This window comes from Brassica oleracea, chromosome C6 (genome assembly GCF_000695525.1).
Source record: "Brassica oleracea var. oleracea cultivar TO1000 chromosome C6, BOL, whole genome shotgun sequence".
In the NCBI taxonomy this organism is placed as follows: Eukaryota; Viridiplantae; Streptophyta; class Magnoliopsida; order Brassicales; family Brassicaceae; genus Brassica; species Brassica oleracea.
Window position 1 is genome coordinate 19595555 of NC_027753.1, and position 27015 is coordinate 19622569.

Here is a 27015-nt window from a genome sequence, read left to right on the forward strand (position 1 = left end):
TAAAATATTAACATGCAAACAGTTAATCGTGATGTATAAGATGTTTAATCAACCCGTAAATCGAATTTACCTTAAGAAATATGACAAATCGATTTAAAAAAATCTATGTAAAAGGGAAGAACAACTCGATTTCGTTTTAGATGAGAATCAATAGAACTAATTGAATACCTTGTGTGAAGAACTGAGACGAAAATGGAAGAACACGTCGTAATTCGATTTGACCCGTCCGACGAAGAGGAAGAACACTTGGATTTCGTTGTATCGTCAGTGAAATCGAAGAGGAAGATGACAAAAGCAAGATTCGAAACTACCGGTAGATGAAACTCCGACGAAGAGTAAGGATTCTCTCCGTTGAACCCTAAATCGCCATGGAAGGGGCTTTTTTCTACGGCGGAGAAGAGGAGGAGAAAACGAAATTAGGGTATCGGGGTAAAAGTTTCCCTTTTGTTATTTTTTTAAAAGTTTTCTTATTTTTATTTAAACTTTTAATATTTACTCATTTAAAAATTATTACGAAAATTTTAATATATATTTTAATTCTACTTAATTGGTAAATTAAGGGTAGTTTGGTATTTAGAGGAACAAAAATTCTATTTTCCAAAAAAATCTTCTACAAATCTTAGTGTGATAAACCCAAGTTCAAAGTGTCTTTTTTTCCAATTTTCTCAAAAAAAAAATGCAAATAAAAATATGAAACTTTTTGAGTAGTGAAGTTTCAAATATAGAGTTTCATTTTTCAAAACTTCAAATTTCATTTTTGAAGTTCTTTTTTTGAAAGCAAAAAATTTCATATTTGAAGTTATAGAGCGTTTGTTTTAAGATGCTCTAAGACCAATCTGATTCGGTCATCTTCTTTTTTAAATAGTAAATTTTCAGAAATCATTGTCACTATCTTCTCTCTGTAACTCAATCTGACTTTCTTTAATGTTCACTCTATTTTCCTTTTTCCGTCTATATCTGAGCCAAGAATTGAGTACACGATCGGCGTTGAGATCTGAGCCAAAAACGGATTATTGGGTTACCATTTTTTTCTTAAACCTCATTACAAATCTCAACTAACCCATTTTTTCTCTCAGTCAGGTCTTTGCAAAAAAAAAAAAAAAAAAAAGACATGTGTTTTGCTTCTTCTCTTCGGATCAAGGTGCAAAAGTTATGTCTTTATCACCAAGAACACTTCTTGAAGCAGACAGATATATACGTGAGATCTGTAACCAAGGATTTCAAATAGATCAAAATCTCTAGTATCGAAGACGTCACAAGGTTCCATGGAAGCTCCTGAAGAGAGGCAACAACATAGAGATAAAGAAACGAGTGTATGTAGACCCCTGGTCGAGAAAGGATCGGTCTTTTAGCTAAAAGATTTGGTTATTTCGGTTGGCTATTTTTAGCTTTGGTGTTTCTTGTTCTTTATATGATTGCCTGCAACTATAATGTCTTTAGGAAAAGCTTTACGTTGGGAAGGAAATAGCTGTGAACACACCCTTTTTCTGGAGTTGTTTGAAGAATTGGGGTGAATTTTTGTCTTCTTAGCACTATTTCTAATGATTTCTTCTATTTTTTACTTTAAAATAGAATAACTTTATAATAGAATTGAATTATGCTTCAATAATTTTTTTAAGTTAAAAATAGAATGATAAACAAAAAATAAACAAATTATTCTATAAATACAAATACAGTAAACTCATGTTTTATTCCATTATATCATTAAACTAAATAAAAATAATAACCAAAATAGAAAATAAATTAATTTAATTGTTTACTTTGTCGGTTAAATGAGTAACAATGAATTTATATCAACTATAATCTAGTAGATCTATGTTGGGTTGGGTCAATGAGAGAAAATTGAAGCAAGCCCCACGGGTATACGATAAAACAAATAATGTGGCAGAACTTTCTTTCACAATCCTACGTGTATGTGATTAGGAAAGATCAACTGTATAGGAAGAGAATGAAATTTTGTCACATGTTGTAATATAATTTTTTTTTTCTGTTATTTAAACATATAATTCAATTTTCATTTCCTTGTTTTTAACTTTCTATTTCTTTGTTCTATGAAACTAGATCGTATTGTTTTGGTTGGTATATAACAAAGCAAAGACCATAGAGTACCTTGTTTTACAAGCAGTCAACATCAAAATATTAAAAACTTAAACTAAAATATAGATTAGGTAAAATATAGCTCTTGTGTGGTTCTTCTAGATCTAAATTGGTAAAACAGAAATAGTGTATTCATCATGTCAGGTATAAAGAAAACTCATAGACTAACAACAACTACAATTTTCTTCTAGCATGGAGTTGATAATATGTGATTGACTACTGTATCTCAAAGTCTGACGACTTTTATATGATGTAGATAACCGACCTCAATGCTTCCTTTCAGTCCGTTCCAAGGATCTTAATGATGCAAACTTCGTTTCAAAAGAAGCATCAGGAATCTGATATTACTAGTTAATACCACAACCACATTTGAGTTCCTAAACTGATTCAAAAGGTTTTAATCACATAGAATTCAACAAAACACAGGTTTCACAATGTGTCTTTCATAACAAAGAGTTTTGATACACACAAAGCTCATAGGATATATTACTATCTTTTTTTACAAGTCATCAGTTGAAAGGGATAACAATATCGCCAATGTTTTTGTGCCATGGATCGGCCAAGTGAGTAGCCAAGTTCTCCAATGGTCCAGTGCCTGGGTAGGCCGATTGTTGCACACAGAAGCCTACAAACGCCAACAGTGCAAGCCGCCCTGACACACCCAACAAAAACAACACATAACATTAGATTATACATTTTACTAAAAATGATCAAGAAAGGCAAGATGTGTGTGCGTGTTTGTTTACCGTTCTTGATCTCTTTAACTTTCAACTCCTCGAACTTCTTTGGGTCTTTGGAGTATCCGAGAGGGTCAAATGCACCTCCCGGGTACTTCTTTTTCTCAGGGTCCTTCTCCATACTCCTCTGGTGCTCAACAAATGCAATAGCTAAGAACTCTATAGCCAAGATTGTGGGCAAAGTACCCCAAGGGACTGGGTTCCCCAAGTAAGTGGCTTGTCCTCCAGGTACTGCTGCCCATTCTTGTGCCTTAACCCAGTTTCCATATCCCAAAGCCTCTGGTACCAAAATCCCTGGCTACAATCATAAAACCATTTTCCATTAGATCAAAACTTTCAAGAAAAAAGACTAAAAGGTTGGATATTGAGTAAATGTTGAGACTCACAACAGCCAGCATAGCCCATCTACAGTGGATGAGCTCTGATTCTTTGTACCTCTCAAGGTTCTCTGGAACCTCTCCAAGTCCAAGTGGGTCAAACCCAAAGTCCCTGCACATATTTGTAACCCGTTAGCTCAAAAAGTGAAACTTATCAAAACTGCCACCAATCTTAAAGTCAGAGCCTTATGTCATCAAAAAGGGTTTCAATCATTTCTCTCTCTAGACACACATCTAAAAGGTTTCGTAGTACGAATGTTTCAGTCAAAACCCAAATATGATCATCTCACTGAGTTGAGAGATCTAAAGGGTTTCAATCATTTCTCTCTCTAGAGACACATATAAAGGGTTTCGTAGTGCGCAGGAAACAGAGTAAAGGAGACTAATTTCCGAACGTGAAGCTACGGTAACTTAAAGACTGAAGCTTTAAACAGCCTTCTAATGATGCAATCAAAGCCAATATATAATCATCAAAAATGATTTCATTTTCTTTTGACACACATCTAACAGAGTTGAGAGATGTGATTTGCGTACCCAGGAGCAGAACCGTCGAGGTAAGCTGGTCTTGGCTCGCCGGGCATCCAGTGAGCAGCCATTCTGATACGGCCAACGTTCCCGGCGTTGGGGAGTGGAACTCCGGCGGAGACGAATTTAGACTTTGAAGAAGAAAGAAGAGAAGGGTAGACGGCGGCGATGCCGCAGCTCATGAGCGAGTTCGACGCCATTGTTGTCTCTCTCTCTCTAACTCCCTTTCTGTTTACCACAAAGAAGAAAGATGTGAACGAGAGGTGTTTTGGATGTTGTCAGCGTGGAAGAGTGATCGTATAAGTAAGGTTCTGTAAGAAGCGAATCTAAACTCAGATTGTGATTGGGTAGAGAGAGCCCGCGTGGCTTTTTCATTGGGCCACGTGGATTCTCTATCTCATGTTCTGTCTCTCGTAGATATCTCTATCTGCTCTGTGTGGTTCAGACACAGACCGAATCCACGTGATTACCTTTTTGCCATTTATCCATTGCAAAGGTTGAAAAAAATTAGAGCGCCAAGAAAAATCATGGTCTTCCCTTACTACCCAGCATTCACCAACTGGTTTAGAATATCTTTTCTAACCACACAGATTTTTTTAAAAAAATTGGAGTTAACATACCGGAAAGTGTAGACTTTTGAAAAGGTCAACGCAAGCAACATCAAGGAGGGATTTTGAATGAGATTAGATATTTTGAATGAGATTAGATTATTTTGAATGAGATTAGATTGAGGGATTTTGAATGAGATTAGATTGAGGGATTTTGAATGAGATTAGATTGATCATTGTTACCTAAGGATCATTGTGCACATGACCATCACTAAAGTAGAGTGGTTGTGCATATGACCTGACCATCGTTTCTCTATGCCATGCACTAAAGTAGAGTGATTGTGAAGAGCTAGCCTGATCATTTGTTTCAAAGCACATACCAGCAAGCAACCAACCTTTCAGGAAATTGAGATACTAGTGAATTTGGTAAGAATCCTTGGAACTACCTCTCTTAAACTTGGTTTCTCATTTCACACCCATCTTCAAGAATGAGCACACACAACCCATGACTCTCCTCTAGTAAGATAAAAAAGGTATAATATAATACTACTCAGGAAGTTACTGGAATCTTCACAGATTGAATCTTTTGTAACATCACAACAACACAAAAATGCAGACCATAAGAATGAAAGAAAATAAAAGAACACATAAAAAGGATCAAATCAACAAGGAGACTCACTCAAGACTTCCATCATACAATATGTCTCTTACGTTACCACCAACCATGAACTCTTAGACATCAAGAAGACTTTTGTAATGTAACGACTAAAGAGTTTAATGCACATAGTGGTTCCATCATACAGTGTCTATGAAGTTACTAGACAGACATAAACAATGAGACATCAAGAAGCCTCTGGTTCAGGACATAAGAGATAACCATCAATAACATCATTACAAAACCCAAATCAAAGCATCAATAACCAAACCAATACAAAGTATCGTTCAGCTTCAAGAACAAATAGCTCTTTCAACAACTTCCTGCAACTCACCACTCTGAAACGCCTCGAGAGTGATGTCACAACCACCGAAGAACTCGCCGCCGATGTAGAGCTGAGGAAACGTCGGCCAATTGGAGTACTCTTTCAGCCCTTGCCTCAGCATCTCGTTCTCAAGAATGTTCACGTCTTCGAAAGGGACGTTCAGATTCTTCAGGATCTGCACCACCGTGTTCGAGAATCCGCACATCGGGAAATCTCTCGTTCCTTTCATGAATAACACAACTTTCTCCGAATTCACCAGCTTCTCCAGCGTATCTCTAAGCTGCGGCGTGAGCGCCGACGCCGAGCACCGGAATTTCGCGGCGGAAGAAGCTGGCTTGAGTTTGGGTATGAGATTCGAACGGATGATGGAGATCGGTTGGTGGAGGTTGTGGACGGCGAGTGATGCCGACGGTTTGGAGACGAATCTGAAAGACTGTGGTTTGTTGATAATTGAGGAGGACACGACGGCGGTTGGAGTTACAAACGGCGGCGTTTTGACAGATCGGAGAGCCATTTTTCCGGATTTGGAATTGTGGAAATTGAAGAGAGTAAAGATTTATTAGCCACGCATACGTAACGCGAGAGGGGGATATGATAAAACTTGTTTCCAAACATAACTAAGCCTGTAGGTGTAAAATAAGTACGGGCTTGGGTAAGTGATGGCTCAAAAGTCTAACCGCACTCCGTGACAGAGGACACAACTCACCAAGAGAGCACCAAGAAAAGCTTCGGTTTTTTCCGGTTTATATTATATTTTTCAATCTTATAGAAATGATATCTAATTGAACCGAATTATATTTTGATTCTGTTTGGAACCTTTTTTCAGATTATGTTCGGAACTCGAGTTATCAAAAAGGAAAATGACTATAGACACTTTTTATTTTTTTGAAATCCGTAACACTATCCTCGAAACTTCACCCTCAACCTCTAACTATAAACAATAAATTTATATTAGTTAACTCTAAAATAAAAATGTATTTTTATCTTTAAATAAAACTTTTTTTTGGTCTTTTTTTTTTGAAAGCTTTTTTTGTGAAAATAAACTAAAAAAAGTTACCCTAGAAAATTTCTCATATTTTATTATGTGTAATTTAAACCAATATATTTTATCTCGATTTATTAGGCTAATTCTGTGAAATGCAAAAATCATTTGGATAATATTCGGTTGTAGACTGTAGCTAAGGACTATAGTCGAGTTTTTCATTAAGTTTATTTAGTTGATGGTACTAACAAAGGAATAAAACTGAAAAAGGATTCTCTCTCCTCTTCTCCGTTCTCGCACCTCTATCGTTCATGGAGAAGATGAGATCCTTATTGAAAAAAATTTCTTTTGTTGTAAAAATTTCGAAAAAGAGATTCGATTGAATCCCTTTTTCGCTAGGCGAATTTCACTTTCGTTTTGACGAATTTTGTTGTGATATTTCAAACCAAACCAGCTTTGTTCTTTAAGATCTTTGTTTCAGATTTGGTTTGAAACAATAAAATCTCGATCTTTGATCGGTGTTTGAACCAGAGCTCTACTTTCTTTGTTTTCCTTTCTATTCCGATCGATTCTAAATGGTTAATATCTCTGTGTTAGAAAAGCTTGGTCCTTGATGCCGTAGAGGAATCAATCTTCGCTAATATCAAGTGGAGTCTCTTTGAAGATCAAGGTTTGAGGTGTGTATAAGATAGGAGGACTGCGACACATATCCAGATGAGACGGAGCTTCCATTGGCAAACATTCCGACAAGGCTCTGTACTCATTCTTCTATGAAGCTTCTCTTGGAACCGATATCTAGCAAGAGATGAAGATCTCGGGAAGAATTGATGGCGACAAGAAGAAAGAGCATATAAGCAGTTCAAACGAAACGGGAATGGAGTCCGACGTTGGGTCCTGCAGAGTTCCGGTGACGCTATATGCAACGAGCCTTATCTTATTGTTTTGGTTTTCGTTCTGGGATAATAAAAATGTATCTTAGGTTTGGCCTGCTTGTAATTCATTTCCCATTGGGCTTATAAATGAAAATGTTGACAAAAAAAAATTATTTAGTTGATGTTTGTTGAACCGATTGGTGTGAGTTTGCTGAACCGAACCAAACCGGGCACTGATCTTTTCTCTTTTCTTTTTTTTAACACCCCGAACACTGATCTAAATTACATAATGCGAAGGGTATTTATATAATAAACCACTAAAGCCCATAGGCACAATATGAGTACAGGCTTAGTTACAAAGTGAAAGCTCAAAACTCGAAACAGAATAAAAGGTCAAGCGAAGACCCATTATCCACTGTCTCCAGCAGAGAGCAGAAGCAAGAGAAAAAAGAGAGGAGAGAGAACATCTTCTTCTTCACTTTCTTCCTCAGAGCTCTCTCTCTCTCTCATGTGGATTCCAAATCCCTCTCTGCTTCTCCTTCCTCACACTCCTCAACCAACATTCTTCTTTTGACACTTTTCAACACACACCAGCTACTACTCTGCAACCTCACAACCCGCCATTAACGATGCCTCCTCCTCACTTCTCCATTTCCATTTCCATTCTCCTCCTCTGCCTCTTCTTTTTCACACTTATCGAAGCTACAAAACCTCTAAATCTCACTCTCCCTCACCAACACCCTTCTCCTGACTCCGTCGCTCTCCACGTCACAAGGTAAAAGAAAAAATCCTTTCTCTCTCTCTCTAATCTCCACATTTTCCTCGAAAATAAACAAAACTCACTTCTTCATCCTCCATTTCCCACAGTACAATCAATGCATCCCTCTCACGGAGACAACTCACCTCCTCCTCCACTTGCGGTACCGGAAACCCAATCGACGACTGCTGGCGCTGCGACTCCTCCGACTGGTCCTCCAACCGTCAAAGACTCGCCGACTGCTCGATCGGCTTTGGCTCCGGCACCCTCGGCGGCAAAAACGGTCGGATCTACGTCGTCACAGACTCTTCCGACAACAACCCGGCGAACCCAACTCCGGGCACACTCCGCTACGCCGTCATCCAAGAAGAGCCCCTCTGGATAGTCTTCTCCTCCAGCATGTTCATCCGCTTAAAGCAAGAACTCATCATCAACAGCTACAAGACCATCGACGGCCGTGGAGCCGCCGTCCACATCACCGGCAACGGCTGCTTAACCATCCAGTACGTGCAACACGTCATCATCCACAACATCCACATCTACGACTGTAAACCTTCCGGAGGAGCCGTCGTCGCCGCTTCGCCCACGAAAGTCGGGAGGAGAGGTAGATCTGACGGCGACGGGATCTCTATCTTCGGATCTCAGAAGATCTGGGTCGACCATTGCTCCTTGAATCATTGTACCGATGGGCTTATCGATGTGGTGTTGGGCTCGACGGCGATAACGATATCGAACAACTACTTCACTCATCACGATGAGGTGATGCTGTTGGGTCATGATGATAAGTACGTGCTGGATACGGGGATGCAGGTGACGATTGCGTTTAATCATTTCGGACAAGGGCTTGTTCAGAGGATGCCGAGGTGTCGGAGAGGGTATATTCATGTCGTGAATAATGATTTTACTTCGTGGAAGATGTATGCTATTGGTGGTAGTGGTAATCCCACTATTAACAGTCAAGGGAATCGTTACTCTGCTCCTTCTGATCCTAGCGCCAAAGAGGTAAACCTTGGTTTTGATTTTTTACAAGTTTTTAAAGATGCCCATATCTAAAAGATCTTTCCTTTTTTGGTCATTTTGAGTAGCTTTTGCTTTAATTGTTTCAGAAATTTTAAGGGTTTTAGTTATAGAGATTGTTTTTAAGGGTTTTAGTTATAGAGATTGTAGGCTATTTTACTAGACTTTGATTTTGATTACAAGTTTTGGATTGCTCATATCCAAAGATCTTTCCCTTTTTAGTTATTTTGAGTAGCTTTGCTTGAGATTTTAGGCTATTTTAATTCTACTATAGACTTTGATTTTGATTACAAGTTTTTGTATTACCATAAAGAAAGATCTTTCCTTTTATTTTACCAAACAAAAAGATCTTTCCTTTTTTTATTGTTTTGAGTAGCTTTTGATTAATTGTTTCTGAACATTTTAGGGTTTTAGTTAGTTTTATGGAGAGATTTTAGGAGGATCTTGTTACCAGTTAACTTTTCTTTTTGCAATTGAGTAATGAGGAGTTCTCATTGGTCCATTTTGGCTAGTAAAGATGGTCCTTTGAATCCAGTTCATCTTTCACATGGACAGTTGTTAATCTTTCTACTAGGTGAGAAAAGTATATGAAAATATCTTATACTTTCAATATTTTAAATTTTATGTAATGAAACAGCATTGTGCCATTGTATAGACGGTAAAAGAATGAAAAGAATCTTATTTTTATAAGCATTGGGTCTAGGAGAGTAGGAGCAGTGAGACAGTGATGGTATGTGTATAATATTAGTGTATGACAGCCATGTGGGCTGCTTCTCTCTGTCCACACACTTTTCTTCTTCTTCTTCATTACTCTTTTTAATACCACGCTCCACGGTGGCGCGTGGACCACAGATAGCTGATTGTGATTTGTGAGTGTCCTTTTTGGTTGAAGCAGGTGACGAAGCGAGTGGATTCGACAGACGATGGTGAATGGGCGAATTGGAACTGGAGAACAGAAGGAGATTTGATGGAGAACGGAGCTTTCTTTGTGGCGTCTGGTGAAGGAGTGAGCACACTGTACTCTAAAGCTTCGAGTGTTGAGCCTAAAGCTGCGGCTCTCGTAGACCAGCTCACTCAAAACGCTGGCGTTTTCGGCGGTCCCAGGTACTTTTTCACTTTTATGATTTTGTTTTTGCTTGGTCTCTAAAAAATACTCTCTTTTCCTTAGAATAAGATTTTTTAGATTTTTTATATGTTCCATAAATATAGATTTTCTATATTTATATTGTTAAGATAAATTTTTTTATACTTTTGAAAACATTAATTAAAAATATTTGAATTGATTAAATTTTATTGATATTGATGAAAAATATATAATAAAGTAAAAAAAAAATTATAAACATTTATTAAGTTTTTAATAAACGTGCACACTCTATAAAATTTTACTTTCGGATACAAAGGGAGTACTAGAAAATAACAAACATTGTTAAGTGCATGATCATTCATGTCCATGTTTAATGTTACTATAATTAGATTAGCTGTGAAACCGCCTGATTAGGGCATGATTTGCTAACTTCATCTAGTTAAGGAACTAAAGAACCTGTATTTTTTTTATTCTTTTGTTGTTGTTGTTGTGTGTTTAGTTTAGTTCTTTCTTTTAGAGTCTAGTATGTATGTTATAAATAATCATGCTCTAAAGATTTTTGTAGGTCGAGTGTGTTTGTGATCTTTTGGAAAAGTCAGTTTATTAAAATTATATCGAGTCAATCAAGAAATAAAAAATCATCTTGATTATTTATAAAGATAAAAAATTATTTGGATTTAATTATAAAGAATTTAGCCATCTCAATAGTTTTGGAAAATTAAAGTGAATATCATTTCAGACGTTAGATATTTGAAAGTATTCCAGAACTTAAGTAGACGATGCACGTGATCGTCTGCCTGGAGAACCGACCAACTTGACTAGTGTCTGAATTATTTTTAGACTATACTCTTTCTAAGTTTTTTGTCAATTTAGGAAAATGTCTGTCGTATTTTAAAATTTTAATTAAGATATGTATGATTGGTGATGCATCTACATTTTAATAGTCCTTTTATAATACGCAAAAAGTCAAGAAATTTTTGGGTGTTATGATGTAATTATCATGGAAATGTAGTTGAGAGAGATGGGACCCTTAAGAAGAAAAAGATGATTCCACTTTTAATGGATCCATTATACCTTTTAAATCGCATTATGCATCATTTGACTTTTTTTTATCATAACATGGTCGATTTTAGGCAAAACATCTTCTAATGATTTTTGGGGTGAGCAGGGATGATCAAGGTCAGAGCGGCGATTCTTATTCTGGTTATGGAGGCGGCGGCGATGGAGGGACGGGCGCTATAGGTGGTACGTCAAGAGGAAGCAGCAGCAATGGTGACAACAATTTCTTCGGGATGATATTCGGAAACAATGCACCGCCTCGACCACGTTTAACGTTATTGTTGTTGCTTTTGTTAATGATTTGTGTTTTGTCGACATCAACTCTATTATTGTGGTAGACCACAAGGATAACTTAATAGGATTCGGACCGTCCAATTGATTGGTTCTTTTGGTGTAACATGGGTGGCTCATTATTATTTTATTTTATTTTATTCGTTTGGGTTCACAAGATTACAAAACCAAAATAGGAATGCGAAGGCAATTTTAAAGAAAACTCAGTCTCATCAAATCAAATGCAGCGTTTCATCAAGTTGTTAACTAACCTTTTCATCTTTCTCTTACACCACTATCTTATAGTGTCCAATACCTTTTCTCCTTTCACCACACTGACCTTAAAAAGTGCTGTGCGGAAATAAAGTGTGTATTGCTTTGCTGAATGTTAGACCCAGGCGTTTGGGTTTGGATAGGGTTCTCGAGTTAAACCTCATATGTCCCATTCGGAGTTTATATATGTTTGGGTCGGATAATTTTTGTAATTCTGTATGAGATCTATTTTGGATTCAAAGTTTCAAATTCATTTCAGATTCAATTAATAACACTTCAAATTCTAATATTTTTAGATATTATATCAAAATAAATATGAAATCTCTTTTATTAAAATAGAAAACATTCTCTTGGACAACTATCTTTTGTAGGATTTTAAATTAAATACACACTCGATTATAAAATAATTATGGAAACAATAGTATACTACTATCTATATTTTCAAACAACACAATAATTTATTTATATTTTCATAAATAAAAATTTTAAATTAACTTTCATACTAAATTAAATACTGTATATAAATAAAGTACAATAAATTGACATCAAAATAAATAAAAAAAATAAAATATATATAAATAATATTTAATACATATACTACTGAGGCTTTATTAAAAAATCATAATGAAAAAGTTGAAATAACTAAAAGTTAAATTAAATAATATCTTATACATGTATTATTATCTGAAGATATATTGAAAATGAATATAATAACATAAATACTTATGAAAATGTTAAAATATATATTATCTGCTGATAAATGCTTTAGACTAATTATAAAAAAAATTAAACTGATTATAGTATGAACCAAATTATTAGCAAGTTAAATTACACAAAAATAGTAAAATTGTTAATTAAATCATATAAAATAAATGTTATGCAACTAAACTCTTTCTTAACACTAAACAACATTCGATAATTAAAAACTCGAGCTGTTGCGTAGTCATGATTGAGTTTTAATAGTCATGATTGAGTTTTAAGTTACTTACTAGATTTTGACCCACGCTTTAAAAGCGCGAAATTTGTTCCTTTTAAATTTTTTATAAATATTTGTTAATTATAAGATTAAATATTTTTTATATAAGATAATCTAATCTTATTTACAATTGTGTTGTTTGTAGATTCATATGTGTTAGACATAAATACATAATATAAAAAGTTGCATACTTATACTCATATAAATTAGTTTTTAATAGTTTAATAATATAAATTTTATTATGTAGTAACTTTTACATAATTTATTTGTTATTAAAAAAATTATTATATGTTTTAGAAGTCCCTAAATCTAATACTCAACCCTTAATCATGTAAAAGCTGGTATCAATTGAGATTATGGAATAGCTGACCAACATATTAACAGCCATTGGGTAATTTTTTTGTGTGTTATGGTTTGTTAATAAAGTGTTTGGTGAAACCAGTAAAAATAGGGTACTCAGTTTTAGGAAAACACATGCATCACATTTAATCGTAACTTTCTAGATATGTTGTTTCAAAATATAGTTAGTATTGTTATTTTCCATATATAGTGGATCCTAAAGTATCTTTAAAATATTTGATTAATTATAAAAAAATCTGTTTGGTTGTATTTATTGTGGCCGAAATTTATTTAAAATAATAAAAAATGACAATGGTATAAAAATGTAAATAACTTGAAAAACGAAGGACAAAATCCTAGTAGAAATTCTGCTTTAATAGTATATATTTAGATTTTTCCCATTAGTTTTTTTTTTCGCCAACATGGATTATCTATTTTTGAGAGTCAATCCAAAGATGGATGACCCTTCCATATATAGTGGATCCTAAAGTATCTTTAAAATATTTGATTAATTATAAAAAAATCTGATTGGTTGTATTTATTGTGGCCGAAATTTATTTAAAATAATAAAAAATGACAATGGTATAAAAATGTAAATAACTTGAAAAACGAAGGACAAAATCCTAGTAGAAATTCTGCTTTAATAGTATATATTTAGATTTTTCCCATTAGTTTTTTTTTTCGCCAACATGGATTATCTATTTTTGAGAGTCAATCCAAAGATGGATGACCCCCAATTTGCATGGATATTATGATATATATGGAAAGGTCGGAATAACAAAGTGTTTTGCAATCTGGATATTGATCCAACGGACACACTGAAAATAGCAGAATTGAAATTAACACTTTGGGCTGAGGCACATGTAGTAAAAGATTAAACGAGGGAGCATCAGACACAGAACAGACCCACAGTACCGACTTCATGACGATGGTGCTTCATAAGTGGTTCATGGAAAGGCAAAGACTTATTTTCAAGGCAAGTAGACAAGTCTGGTATAGCACTTTACCGGGTTTTGATGGTTTACTAGGGGCCATGAATGTAAGGGCATGTCTTTCACCTCTACATTCGGAGGTGGCATTAATTTGGGCAATAGAATATATGAAGAATTTAAGACAGTTTCAAGTTACGTTTGCAACGGATTGTTCTCAATTGATGAAGATGGTTTCGGAAGCAGAAGAATGGCCAGCATTTGGAAGGTACCTGGAAGACATAAAGCTTTTAAAAAGAAGTTTCCTCAACTCAGACATCGTTCATGTAACCCGAATGGAGAATCTACGGACGGATAGCTTAGCACGCAGTGCTAGGAAACAACCGTCTTTCATCGTTCACATGGATGCGGAGTTACCAATTTGGTTTACATAGTCAATATGAGTTTGTAAATGTTTGTTGTAAAAAAAAAAGGTATAGATTTAGATTTTAAATACATATTAATTCATATATTTGAGTTTGTTTTTTTTTTTTTTGAATCTTTAGATTTTGCTCAAATACCTATTCGGTTTGGGTCGGATCAGGTTGGGTTGGGATACTACTAGATCGGATCAGACGGATTTTTTTTTTTTTGGTTCCGAGTACAGTTACAAATGGTCACGCTGTGAAACATGGCTCAAATCTTCTAGGATATGTTGGTTTTCACTCTTTTTAACAGGACGGAACTATCATATTATGGTATGTAGTATTGGTTCATCGTCCAATGCCTTTAAAACATTGATCTAAGAGTAGTTAAATAAACATAATTGCTACCAAGTTTTGCAGAAGCTGAAATAAACAGCACTAAACTTATCTTCTATGACATAATCTGATCAGCGACATGTGGATTCATATTCCTGGCGCCATTTACAAGAGAACAAAACTAAAAGAATCAAAGAACAAACAAATTATTAGAGAGTTTCTAAAACAAAACTCAAGGAAGAAGAGTAGCTAAAACTCATCATCAAATGGTCCTTTCAGTTTGCAGCTAAAGAAGCAGCCTCTTCAAGTCTCTTCCATGTCATCTCTCTTTGTTCCAACAACTCAGAAGCCTTAGCTTCATTCTCCGCATGTTGCTTCTCACACTCTTCAAACAACTCAGTGTCCATCTCCATAAACATTCTCCTAACATTCTCAGACAAACCATGCACCGCTTGGTTCCAATGCCCTTTCATGTTCCTCTCCAACGCTTCAAAGATTATCGGAAAGATCACATCTTTGTTCTCAGCTATCAGCCCTACGATATGCTCATTGTTCCACAAGAAAAGAGCTCTCTCTGCAACCTACACCTCTCTTAATCAACACACATCACTACCAAAAGGACAAAACATACAACAAAGGTTTGAGAAAAACGAACCTGGAAGTTTGCGCTGTTAAGACACTTCCCAATCTGTCTAAAAAGAGGAACAACACAATGCTGAAACTCTGAAGGCTCTGTAACATCCAAAACCTCTTCAAGCTCTCCCAAGAACAGAACCTCCTTATTACAATTCGTAAGAGGCCAGTACTTCAACAGCCCACGGATCACAGTATCAGCCAACTTGTAATCTTTCTCCACAAACTGCACCACGCAATACGACAACTGCTGGTGGAAAATTGAGATGCCTTTAGACTTGTGCAGCGGCAAAATAGCTTTCACAAGATACAGTACGTGCTCCTCTCTCATCGGTACTGTAAACCCATTGATCACACTCCCAAGAATCTCCAGCAACTCTCCGATTCCAACACACCTCTCAGTCTCATACAAGTACTTGTAGAAGATGTTGTAAATGGAGCACCTGATGAACGGACGGTGGAATATGAACTTCCCGTAGATCCTGTGAAGGACAGTTTTCAAGTACTCCCTCTCCCTAGGATCCTCGGAGTCGAACAGATCGAGCAGCCTCGAGACAAAGGTGTGGTTGATGAACTTCTTAGCAGTCTTGGGCTCTATCTCAGAAGACACAACGTAACGCAAGAGAAGCTCGTAAACAAGCTGCAGATGAGGCCACCATGGCTCAAGATAAGGCTCCTCCTCTTCGGGATCGTTACCTTCAGGAGGAGCTCCGGTGTTCTCGTAATGCGCAGGCGGGAGACACCTGAACATGTTCGCCGAGACCATTCTTATGAGCTCGCTCTGCATTGTCTCGTTCACTTTACCTGAGGAGGAGTGGAGGAAGTCGACGAGCTCGAGAAGCGTCTGCCTCTTGATCTCTTTCTCGCGCGGCATGATCAGTGAGTCTGAGAAGTCGCATTGGCAAGAACACATGTGAGCCTTCTTCATGAAGAGGAGAGGACGATCCGAGGAAGAGACGTCTTTTAGCAGTGGAAGCACTTCGAGGGAAGGTGGTGCTGTGAACATTGGGTGGTTTGGTGTCTGCGAAGGCGACGGAGCCGCGGATTGTGATTCGCCGGTTGATGATGGAGGCGCGGCAGCGGTTGTGGGGCGGCTGCTGCGGACGACGGTGTTGACGCCGGAGGTGTTGTCTTGATCTGATTTGTTGAATTTCTTCCCGCCCAGTTTCATGATCTTGTTCAACATTTTCGGATCTCTTTTATTACAAAGATGCAATCTTTGTCTTTTTTTTTGCTTTTTTTCTTGTCGGAATGATTAATCAGAACCCTACAGGGAAACAAGATTGGTCGTGATATTAGATAAGATTGGTTCTGTTTCTTGTTTGTTTCATCAAGAACTGTAAACCAGAGTGCATTGGTGGAATAAATGGTTTACCTTTGAAGCGATGATGAAAGGAGGAGATGTCTGAGATCGGAGAGGGAGATGGAGATGGAGAAGTATTAGGACGACACCGTATTGTGGAAGACTGTTCAGGCGTAACCAGAAAATGATGTCGAGGATGAAGGAGATCAGTTTTAGGGAGATGTATTTTAACAATTTTTTAAAAAGAATAATTTTTTTTTCAATATTAGCTTTTTGGTGAATCATTGTGTTTTTTTTTAAATGTCAATTAACATTCTAGATTATTGTATAGATTAGAAATTTAATCCAACATTATTGTAATTTTATAGATTATTGGCAACATTATAAAAAGAAAAATTCCCTTATATAAAATAGACCCGAAGAAAGAAAATTAACGAAATAAGTTTTATTAAAGGAAAAATATACATTTATACCCAAAAGTTAACTAATCTAGACTTAGGGTTTAGAGTTAAGGAGTGAGGTTTTGGGGATATGGTTTTAAATTTTAAAAAATAAAAAATTAAAATTAAAATTTTCAAAACAAAAAGGTGCTATTTTGGTCATTTTATTTTTTGAGTGCTATTTTTGTGACAAAAACTTTAAAAAGTCTTATTTGAGAGAATTGCTCTTATAAAAATGTTTGATGATTAAGAAAATGACAATTCTCTCAAATAACATTTTTTTAAGTTTTTGTCACAAAGATAGCCTTCAAGAAAAGAAAAAAGACCAAAATAGCACTCTTTTATTTTGAAAATTTTAATATTAATTTTTTTTATTTTTTAAAATTTGAAACTCTATCTTCAAAACCCCATCCATTGACTCTAAACCCTAATTGTAGATTAGTTAACCCTAGGGAAAAATACATTTTTATACTTTAATAAAACTTATTTTGGTCATTTTCTTTATTGAGAGCTATTTTTGTAACAAAAATTTAAAAAAGACTATCCTAGGGAATTTCTCTTGAAAAAATATAAAATATAATAGAAGAATTATTAATATGAAAAAAAATCAAGTTAAAAACGTAAGAATTTTAAATATGCATATTAAAATTCAGAATTAAGTAATAGATAATAATTTTTTGCCAGTAATAGTTGACTGTAATTGTGAATTAAAATATTATGGAATGTCAGAATTTTGAAATCATTTTCTCATATCGCATAATAGAAAAAAACTCATTTTTTTTTTTTGAACGTCTAGAATGATATTAATCATGAAAAATCACAACACACCAAGGCACTGCCTTCTACCACACGGTAGTAAATTTCAAAATGAAAGCAGACAACACTCTACATAATAGTCAAGAGTCGCTTCAATTCTTTTCTCGAGCTAGCCGGTCATGAAGCCAGGAGGGGCCTCCCCACGCTAAGTAGGATTGAAATCTTCCATCTCTCAACACACTTTTCGCTATATCACGGACAATCCCATTTGCTGTAATTGTCTCTCCTTCAAAAGCCACCATTGCAAACTTATCTTTTAACTTCATCACTTGTTGCAGTAAATCTCTGTATCGAGGCCATTGGAGGGGTGCTTTGATAGCTTCCACCACCTCGTTGTAATCTGATGCAATGATCACTTTTGTGACTCCTATATCACTTAGACTCGTCAGAGACCAAATCACATATCGTATCTCCGCTACCATTGGGTTGGGTGCATGAGTGATTGCATCCCTTGCATGGTGAGACACGTTCCCAGCCTGATCTCTTGCTATCGAAGCTATCCCACTATGTAAGGCTGTACTCCTCCAGTTAGCGTGAATATTGCATTTGATCACTCCCTCCTCCGGTGGTAACCATCTATCACAGTTTTGCAGGCAGGGTCTCTCCACAGTATCTCGTGGTGCAGCAGTGTTTAGCATATACCATTGTTCCACTTCCTCCATCATGTCTCGAAGTAGTTTCTCTTGAGAAACCTGTGTCTCAGCATACATAATAGAGTTCCTGTTCTTCCATATTAACCACAGTACCCACGGAATAGCGCGTACTAATAAGGTCTGCGGTGTGCTCTTATCCTCCATTATATCAAAGGCAAATGACAATTTATCTTCAAGAGAGCGTGGCAGGGACGCAATAGGGAGAGCAATTCCTACATTAGACCATGTACGAGTAGCTGTTGGACATTGAAACAAGACGTGATTGATAGTTTCTGTTCCACAGTTTACAAGTAATATCCACGCCGAGACCTCTGGAGTTAAGGTGTTCCGCAACCGCTAGCGCACCAGACACTACTCTCCACAGAATCATTCGAAACTTGGGTAATGTAGGAATTTTCCATATTCTTTTCTTCAGAGCATTTCACACCTGATCCTCTTGTGACACTGGCCCCATCAATGATGCCTTTGCTCTAACTTTCATCTCATAACCAGTTTTGACTGTGTAATCCTCATGTATTGAATAAGCCCACATATAACAATCGTCAACTTCTCCTGGTAACATTTGATGTATTCGGTGAACCTCATTAGGAGGGAAAAGCTCTATGAGTTTCTCATTATTCCATGCTCCTGAGTCGTCAACTAACGACGAAACCTTCAGGAGGACATCAATGAGCATTTGACGATTAAAGGGCTGTCGGGCACCTCGTCCATAATCCACTTATCTCCCCAAATTGATGTCGCTCTCCCGTTACCAATGGACTTGATAAGTCCCTTCACAAGGAGCTCACGTCCAAACAGTATACTTCTCCAGGCATATGAGGGCCTATAGCCCTTACCGCACTCCAAGAAATCCTTGTTAGCGTAGTATCTACCTCTGTAGACTTGCGCAAGAAGGTTCGTTTAGGAGCTTCCAAACTTGTTTAGCCAGCAAGGCTTGATTGAAATCTTCGATGTCCCGGAAGCCTAAGCCACCAAATTCCTTCGGCATACAAAGCTTTGGCTAAGACACCCAGTGGATCTTTTTCTTATCACTGCATTCATTCCACCAGAAAGCCAAAATTGCACTCATGATTTTTTGGCAGTGATGTTTCGTCAATCTGAAGCAAGACATGGCGTATACAGGAAGAGCCATAGCAATTGACTTTAGGAGTACCTCCTTTCCTCCAAGAGAAAGTGTTTTGGCATACCATCCATTAAGTCTTTTACCAAGCTTCTCACCTATAAAGGCTAGTAGCTTCTGTTTCGAGCCGCTGAAACATTCCGGGAGTCCTAGTAAGTACCATCTCCACCCTCATTCTCAATCTCCAACAACTCAGCTATAAGGCGTTTCATTACCGGGTCGATGTCAGCACCAAACGTGATAGACGATTTATGGAAGTTGATCTCTTGTCCTGAAGGTTTGCCATACAACTTCAGACAGTGGAGAAAGCTGGTACACTCTTTTACTGTCGCTTGACAGAGAAAGAGACTGTCATCAGTGAACAGTAAGTGTTGTATAAAAGGGCAGTTCTTCGTTAGTCTCATTCCAGTAATGTTCCCCTCTAGCTCCGCTCTATTCATCACTTGTACTAGTGCTTCTGCGCATAGTATGAATAAGAATGGAGACAACGGATCGCCTTGTCTTATGCCTTGTTCCGGTGTGATCCTCTCATAAGCCTGACCATTAAGGAGAACTGTGTAGGTGACTGAACGGATGCACATCATAATCCACTGAATCCACTTACTATCAAAACCCATTCTCTGAAACAAGAAATCCCATTCAACTCGGTCATAGGCCTTTGACATGTCCGTTTTGATCGCAATGTAGTCTCCTTTGCAGTTCGGATTGGTTTTAAGACCATGTACCATCTCATGTGCTATCAGCAAGTTATCAGATATCAGACGACCTGCTACAAAAGCTCCTTGGGTTGGTGACACCAGTGAGGGAAGAATGCCTTTCAAGCGTGCGCATAAAATATTGGATACAATCTTATACGAGACTGCACACAAACTGATCGGCTGTAAATCCGTCATGAGAGAGGGGTTCGGTTTCTTTGGTAGTAAGCAGAGCTGAGTGTAGTTCCAGTCTTGTGGTATAGCTCCCTCCGCGAAAAAATCTCTTTACCTCTGCTATGATCTGAGGTCTAGTGACCTCCCAAAATGTCTGGAAGAAGTGTCCTGTCATACCATCTGCCCCAAGTGAACTATCACTCTTTATTGCTTTCACTACTCTCTTTATCTCTGCATCAGAAACTGTCTTGGTCAGGCTCTCATTCATGTGATATGTTGCCCTTGGGAAAAGCCTCGGAGTAGATCTGAAGCATCAGTTGGCTGCGAAACCATTCCGCGTTACCAAAGGCTCTGTCGAGTCTACACTGAACCCAGACGTTCTCCTTCACCCCATTGGTCATTACTTCTCTGACCCCAGCCCATGATAGCTTGTCTCCTGAGCCAGGAATTTCCTTAATCCTATAGTCTCTTGCCATAGAACTGAACGGGTAGAAAGATGATTCTTCTCGAAACGGCCCACCACTTTTCTCTGTGATGTTCATCATTTCATTAAAATCTCCAACCAGACACCACCCTGCATTCCTGTTCAACCCTATAGTCTTTAAGTTATCCCATACAATGTGTTGCTTGTGTCGAACAGGATCTCCATATACAAAAGAGATGAAGTAGAGTAGATCTCTCTGCTTCACTCTAACATCAATTATCCTGTCACTTGCTGACAAAATCTCCACCTCATGTGAATTTCTCCAAAATAATGCCAACCCACCACTGAGACCCACTGGATTCACCAAGAAAATGTGGTCGTAACCCAATGATCTCTTAAAGCTTTCGACGTGATCACTAGAGTTTTTAGTCTCTAGGAGAAACAAGAAGTCTGGAAGATGCTCACAGCACATCTCCTAGGATGCTCCCCAAACCCCGACAGTTCCAACTGAGTGTCGTCATTGAGGATTGGATGGTTTCTGGTGAACCATCAAACCTCTAGTTGTCTTTGACATTTTAGACGAGACTTCAACTTCCTCATCTGCCTTCCTCTTCAGTAAACTCTCTGCTTCGTTTTCTGACATCGGCTTATAGCTAGCATGAGCAGTACGCTTTCCTCGACGCGTCCATGAGGACGCTTTCCTCGTCGTGCCTCTATTCCCACCACTTTTCACGGCCTGAGCTGAGAAGCCACTGCCAATCTCAAAACCTCCAAAACTCGGAACTGGTGTTAATCCAAATGTGTCACCTTCATCTTGCTCTGTTAAACCTTATCTCTGACACTGACCTCTGTCCCTGCTCCATCTCAATCGCTAGGGTACTCTCGTTGCTAGTGCGTCTTCTTTGTACTTCTGTGTGACTAGAGGACTCGCCAGTTTCAAGAGCAACATTAACATTAGCTCTGTTGAAATCAAAAACTAACCCCTTATCTTTATTAAGACAACTAGATAAGACTGGGGCTTCTTCTATTCTTAGGCCTTTTCTTCGAGCAATTGAGTCTTTTGATAAGTCATCAAGCGCCTTCTTCATTCTGAGCTCTCTAATTCTCCTCTCTTCAGGATCAATACAGTTCATGTATAACTGCATCTGTTCAAACACTTCTGGAGCTATCAGACCTGCAGGCGGTTCAAAACCCGGGGGAATTGATGGAGCAAACAACGGCATTATGTCCTGAGACAGAGTGGAGTTGTGTTGACGTTGTGTCAGCCTTTGCAGATTAACGGCATTATATATGTTTCTCCTTTCCTTTAGCACTTCCAGAAGGGTTGCCTTTTAGCAGTGGGCAAGCCTGTTTCTCATGTGATAATCTGAAGCAGTGGAAGTATTTCTTCCTGATTCTCTCGTAATCTACATCTACCACTGCAGTACCGCCTCCTTTTGGTAATATTACACTCTTCTTCTCTCGAACTGGAAGGCTAAGATCCATTACAACTTGGGCTCTCACATAGTCCTGTAGTAAGGGTTTCTCCGGGTCCCATTCAATCACTTTCACATAGCCGATGGCTCCTGCTACCGCATCAATGGTTTTAATGGTGAGGTAGTTGGCCAGAATATTGGAGATTCTGATCCACACCGCCGCAGTTTGTAGAAAGTTACTCGGTGGATGTTCCACCCATCTCTCCATCGCCATTCCCCAATCACCGAAAGTCCAAAAGCCTTGTTTCAATACAGTTTGTATATCCGATTCCAGTTCGAAGATAGACTGGAAACTCTCTTTCGTCAAAGCTATTCCACGGACCCGTTCGTATACCCTCCAAATCTTCGGCATAGTACGGAGAATTCTTGCCATGTTCTGGCATGGTGGGTTGAGCAGCCTGCCAAGGAGACTTCGACTGTTACGCTCGATTGCACTATAATCATCATCCTCCGGTAAAACGATTGGTACATCATCTTCTAACGACATCCCTTGCATCACTCCAGCCAAGTTATCGTCCATCAGAAGTAGAAAGATCTCTTTTAGATGTTTAGAAAAACACAATGAGATCCAGAGGTGTGAAAGAAATAGAGGCGGCTCAGAGTAGAACCCTAGATAAACACCATATTTGGATGAAGATTTTAGGAAAATATCGAAATTTCCATAAGATCTTTGGAGATTTCCAAAAATATTTGGGAAAAAATTCGAGTAAATCTCTTTGCCGGCAAGGAATAATGCCTTCCGGAAGTTTGCTCTCCTCTGATTGGCTGAAAGAAAATCGCCTTTTGAGAGAGACTTTCGAAACATTTTTCTTCCATCAACAGAGAAGTCACTCATATTTAGTTTGTTTTGCTTATAGTTTTGGAGTGATATTTCATTCTCGAAATGAAGATTAATATTATTTTTGAACAAAATGTTAATATTTCTCATTAGGCCCAATCCTTTTTTTTGATCAAAAACCCAATCCATAGTGCTCTGAAATAAGTCCAAACAACGTAACCAAAGCAGCCGCCGCCGCAAATAGAGAGAGCTAGGCAACAAGTATAAAACCTAGGTTGCTTTACTCTATACAGGGCTGGTCAAATAAATCGAAAACGAAAACCCGAACCGAATTCGATCCTATATAAATAAATCCAAACCGATCCGAACCCGATATAAATACCAAATGAGTCTTATTTTATGGTATTTTGGGTTATGGGTATTATTCGAATCGAGCCCGAATCTAAATGGATATCCGATAGAACCTGAAATATTTAAAACCCAAAAAGATGTTGTACCAAACATGATCTCAATTCCTAATATGTATTCAAAATATATTAAGATATATTGAACATCTAAAATACTTATATATTACATGAATGTTGGTGGTTCTATTACATGAAGGTTGATGGTTGAAAGTGGTTGTTGAATCTTGAAATATTTAGATTTAGATTTTGTTTTCATTAAACAATGTTTCTCATTTCATGAAAACTTGGTTTCCGTTTTATGCTTTCATTTATTTAGTTTTCTTTTTATCGATAAATATGCTTTCCCTTCATTTGATTTTGAATGATCACGGTTGATGTTTCTTTCTTATTTTTGAATCGATTTTACTTATGTTTTGGTTACAAAAAGGTACAAATCATGTACTTAAAACCCGAAGAACCGATTGGAACACGAATCCGAAAGTATATTGGGTTGTGCCGGTTCTTTGAAGATTTACTAACCACGGCCCGAACCCGATAGAACACGAACCGGTCCCGGACGAATTTTCAAATAATCCGAATGGAGCTGATTTTGATAAACCCGAAAAATCAAAACCCGATTGGATAAAACCAAAACCCGATTGGGACCCCGAATGCCCATACCTAGTATATTACGTCTTCTCACCTTTAACCAACCTCCAAAAAGCCACAACCCTACTTCTATGTTTAGTCTTTTATCTCACCTTTAACCTCGACCTAAAATTGAACATGCACGTCCGTACATATATATATATTTGTTTTAAGAATATAATCTTAAAATATATATATTTTTATTTATGTACACAAATATTTTTTTGAAAATTTTATATATATTGAAATTTATTTTTATGAAATTGTACTGATCATATATTCACCATTTATTTTATTTATTTAAAATGTAACATCATATTAATAATTTGCTTTTAAACATTAGTTTTATATGAATTATTAAAAATTTTAATTTTTTTTAAAAGGTTTCTATTCTTGAAATATTTTATGTGACTAAATTAAATTAGCAAATATTATATTTTGAAAATATATTTTATTTAATGTATTATATTTTAGTTTTGTGTTTTTTTTTACTATAAAATGTAGCTTAGATTAAATATGGTAAAAATAATTGTATAATATACGTATTTAGTTTTTATAGGAATTTTTTTCATTCATCACATAGAATCTTGTTGTTTAGATTTATATTGTTTTCTGATAGAAAAATATAATCTATGAATAAATTTAGGATCCATTCTATTAAAACAACTACATCACCTATTGATATAGGTGTGGTCCAACTATTTTAATACAATTACTAAAACCTTTTATTAACCATTTAAAAAAAATATTATACAAAGAAAAACACAAATATAACTAAAAACACACAAGTATAAAAACTAAATTTCTAAAAAAATGTAAAACAAAAAATATATCCACCATTTTAAGGACGGATCAAAATCTAGTATTTTGTTAAAATTATATTTAGTGGTCTAACATAGACTTTTTTTTATGGTAAAAAAAATTATGACCTTAAATTAATAGATTAGATATAGACCCCACCCATTCTAGGTTCTTTAGGTACAATGACTTCAAGTTATTGGCAGACAACAAAAATATTTTGCCCTAATTAAATACACAATCCCATTGGAGAAAAGTATGTCTTTAAAACATGTGAGTTTAGTTTTTTTGCCATTTTGTTGTTCATCATCCCTTCCCTACACCATGACCAATGTCATTGAGTCGAGGACTAAATAACCAAAGAGAAGAGGATTATTTAGTCCTTCGCTACGTCATATTGGTCGTGGTTCTTGGATCTTATGAAGAGGAAAGATCAAAAACTAAACAAAGACAAACTTTTTTTTCTAATGTCATTGAGTTGTGTATGTACTCAACCTTGAGTAATCAAAAATTTAGGGTATTGGGTTAAAAATTGTTTGTTGTTTGTCAGTTATATCACTGTCCCAAAGCAATTGCAAAACGTCGTATACTGCAACTTAATAAAAAATTACTTTGTACCTTTTTCTAAGATTTATTTGTAAACATCAATTCATTTATTTTTTCTTATAACGCCTAACATCAATCCATTTATATATGTTTTTCTACGCTTTGATATGTATTATGGGTCCCAGATGGTACTGAATTGCGCCTAACTCACACGGTCAAGCCAGACTCAATATTTTTATTTCTTTTGTTTACATTGAAAGGAAGAAACTCTGTAGTACATGTAATAGTTAGAAACTCAAGATTAAAAAGATTCCGGGCCCTTTAAGCTTTAGCATTCTAAGTTATACAAAACAAAAGAAGAAAAAGAAAGAACACATTCTGTTTTTTTTTAACAACTGAATTTCATTTACTAAATCGAATATGACGAATTTAAATATTCAATTAGCCAAATAGGTGCTATATTGTAAACCACAAATGAATTTGGATTAACCACAACCTTCTTTGCTATAATATCTGCTGCTTGATTTCTTTTCCTCTCGATATGGCGAAAAGCATACTCCGGTAACAAACTCATCCAATATCGAATATCTTCCAAAAGACTCTCACACTCAAGATCCACACTCTGGCTTTTTATATTAATTGTCTTGGTTAACTCCAGACTATCACTCTCAAACCAAACATTCATCCGGCCTAGTATCCAACTATTATGTAAAGCACAAAAGAATGCCAAAGCCTCACCCTCCAAACTTGATCTTACTCCCAAAATTCTCACCTGCTTCCAAAAAACAACCCTCGTCATCTCATTATCCACCCAACTCCTGCATAATCAGTATTATTTGAAATATTGCAATCAAAATTACACTTGATCCAGCATGATGGAGGAGGTTCCCAACACATAGGTTTGCCGTTCCTCCTATGTCCACTAGACTTCAGACTCACCACTTTAAAGTTCCACTTTACACTAGCTTCAATTGCTCTGTTTATGTCCAAAATAGGTTGTAAGTTCCTACTATTAAACAAGAACTCATTCCAAGACTTCCAAATGTACCAAACAATCCAAAAGGCATTGTACCACTTCTATCATTCTCCTCACACACTACAAGAAAACAACAGTATTCTGACGGACATTCCGACGGAAAATGAAATCTTCGGAATATCCCAAGGAATTTTCGAGGAAATTCCGAGGAAACACAAAATTAGGTTTCCTCGGAATATACCGAGGGAATTCCGAGGAAATACTATTCCATCGGAATATTCTTATGGAATACCGAGGAAAAACGTATTCCTCGGAAATAACCGATGAATTCCGAGGATATATTATAGCCGTCAGAGAGCCGTTGGGGGATTTTTAAAATTCCGAGGAAATTCTGACGAACTAGCCGTTTCCGTCGGAATTCCGTCGGAATTTCCTCGGTCTGTCGGCAGGATTTCAACTATAAATACAAGCAACCCTCTTCCTCTTCATTCACTCCATATCTTCATCCTCCCTCTTACTCTCTTTACACACGAATTTGATTCATAAAAAATATGTCTTCTTCAAATTATTTTCGTTCTTGGATCGATC

General features: G+C 36.8%; 6 protein-coding genes across 7 annotated transcripts; 1 reads left to right on the forward strand and 5 right to left on the reverse strand.

Moving 5' to 3' along the window:
- Nucleotides 1–2480: 2480 nt before the first annotated feature.
- LOC106301100 (chlorophyll a-b binding protein 6, chloroplastic) lies at nt 2481–4026 on the reverse strand. 2 transcript variants are annotated; one of them, XM_013737420.1, is made up of 4 exons: nt 3746–4022; nt 3221–3323; nt 2844–3132; nt 2481–2749 (listed from the first exon to the last, which is right to left on the reverse strand). In XM_013737420.1, exons 1-4 carry the CDS (start codon nt 3934–3936, stop codon nt 2607–2609), a joined length of 726 nt encoding a protein of 241 aa, XP_013592874.1. In that variant the 5' UTR covers nt 3937–4022; the 3' UTR covers nt 2481–2606. The 2 variants fall into 2 exon arrangements, with proteins under 2 accessions (XP_013592874.1, XP_013592875.1); XM_013737421.1 differs by lacking the exon at nt 2481–2749 and having other exon boundaries at nt 2865–2918; nt 2986–3132; nt 3746–4026.
- Nucleotides 4027–4939: 913 nt separating this feature from the next.
- Nucleotides 4940–5845, reverse strand: LOC106296624 (monothiol glutaredoxin-S14, chloroplastic-like). Its single transcript, XM_013732804.1, has one exon. It carries the CDS (start codon nt 5776–5778, stop codon nt 5233–5235), a length of 546 nt encoding a protein of 181 aa, XP_013588258.1. The 5' UTR covers nt 5779–5845; the 3' UTR covers nt 4940–5232.
- A 1634-nt stretch (nt 5846–7479) lies between these two features.
- Nucleotides 7480–11468, forward strand: LOC106300351 (probable pectate lyase 13). The gene is made up of 4 exons (XM_013736476.1): nt 7480–7893; nt 7986–8877; nt 9788–9996; nt 11145–11468. The coding sequence occupies exons 1-4, from the start codon at nt 7748–7750 to the stop codon at nt 11371–11373; spliced, it is 1476 nt and encodes a 491-aa protein (XP_013591930.1). The 5' UTR covers nt 7480–7747; the 3' UTR covers nt 11374–11468.
- Nucleotides 11469–14610: 3142 nt separating this feature from the next.
- On the reverse strand, nt 14611–16702 carry LOC106300352 (serine/threonine protein phosphatase 2A 57 kDa regulatory subunit B' epsilon isoform-like). The gene is made up of 3 exons (XM_013736477.1): nt 16571–16702; nt 15218–16462; nt 14611–15143 (listed from the first exon to the last, which is right to left on the reverse strand). The coding sequence occupies exons 2-3, from the start codon at nt 16379–16381 to the stop codon at nt 14838–14840; spliced, it is 1470 nt and encodes a 489-aa protein (XP_013591931.1). The 5' UTR covers nt 16382–16462; nt 16571–16702; the 3' UTR covers nt 14611–14837.
- A 1144-nt stretch (nt 16703–17846) lies between these two features.
- LOC106297676 lies at nt 17847–20255 on the reverse strand. Its single transcript, XM_013733873.1, has 4 exons — nt 19688–20255; nt 19110–19288; nt 18835–19059; nt 17847–18743 (listed from the first exon to the last, which is right to left on the reverse strand). The coding sequence occupies exons 1-4, from the start codon at nt 20253–20255 to the stop codon at nt 17847–17849; spliced, it is 1869 nt and encodes a 622-aa protein (XP_013589327.1).
- Nucleotides 20256–22104: 1849 nt separating this feature from the next.
- Nucleotides 22105–22815, reverse strand: LOC106297677 (uncharacterized protein At4g02000-like). Its single transcript, XM_013733874.1, has one exon. It carries the CDS (start codon nt 22813–22815, stop codon nt 22105–22107), a length of 711 nt encoding a protein of 236 aa, XP_013589328.1.
- Nucleotides 22816–27015: the final 4200 nt, after the last annotated feature.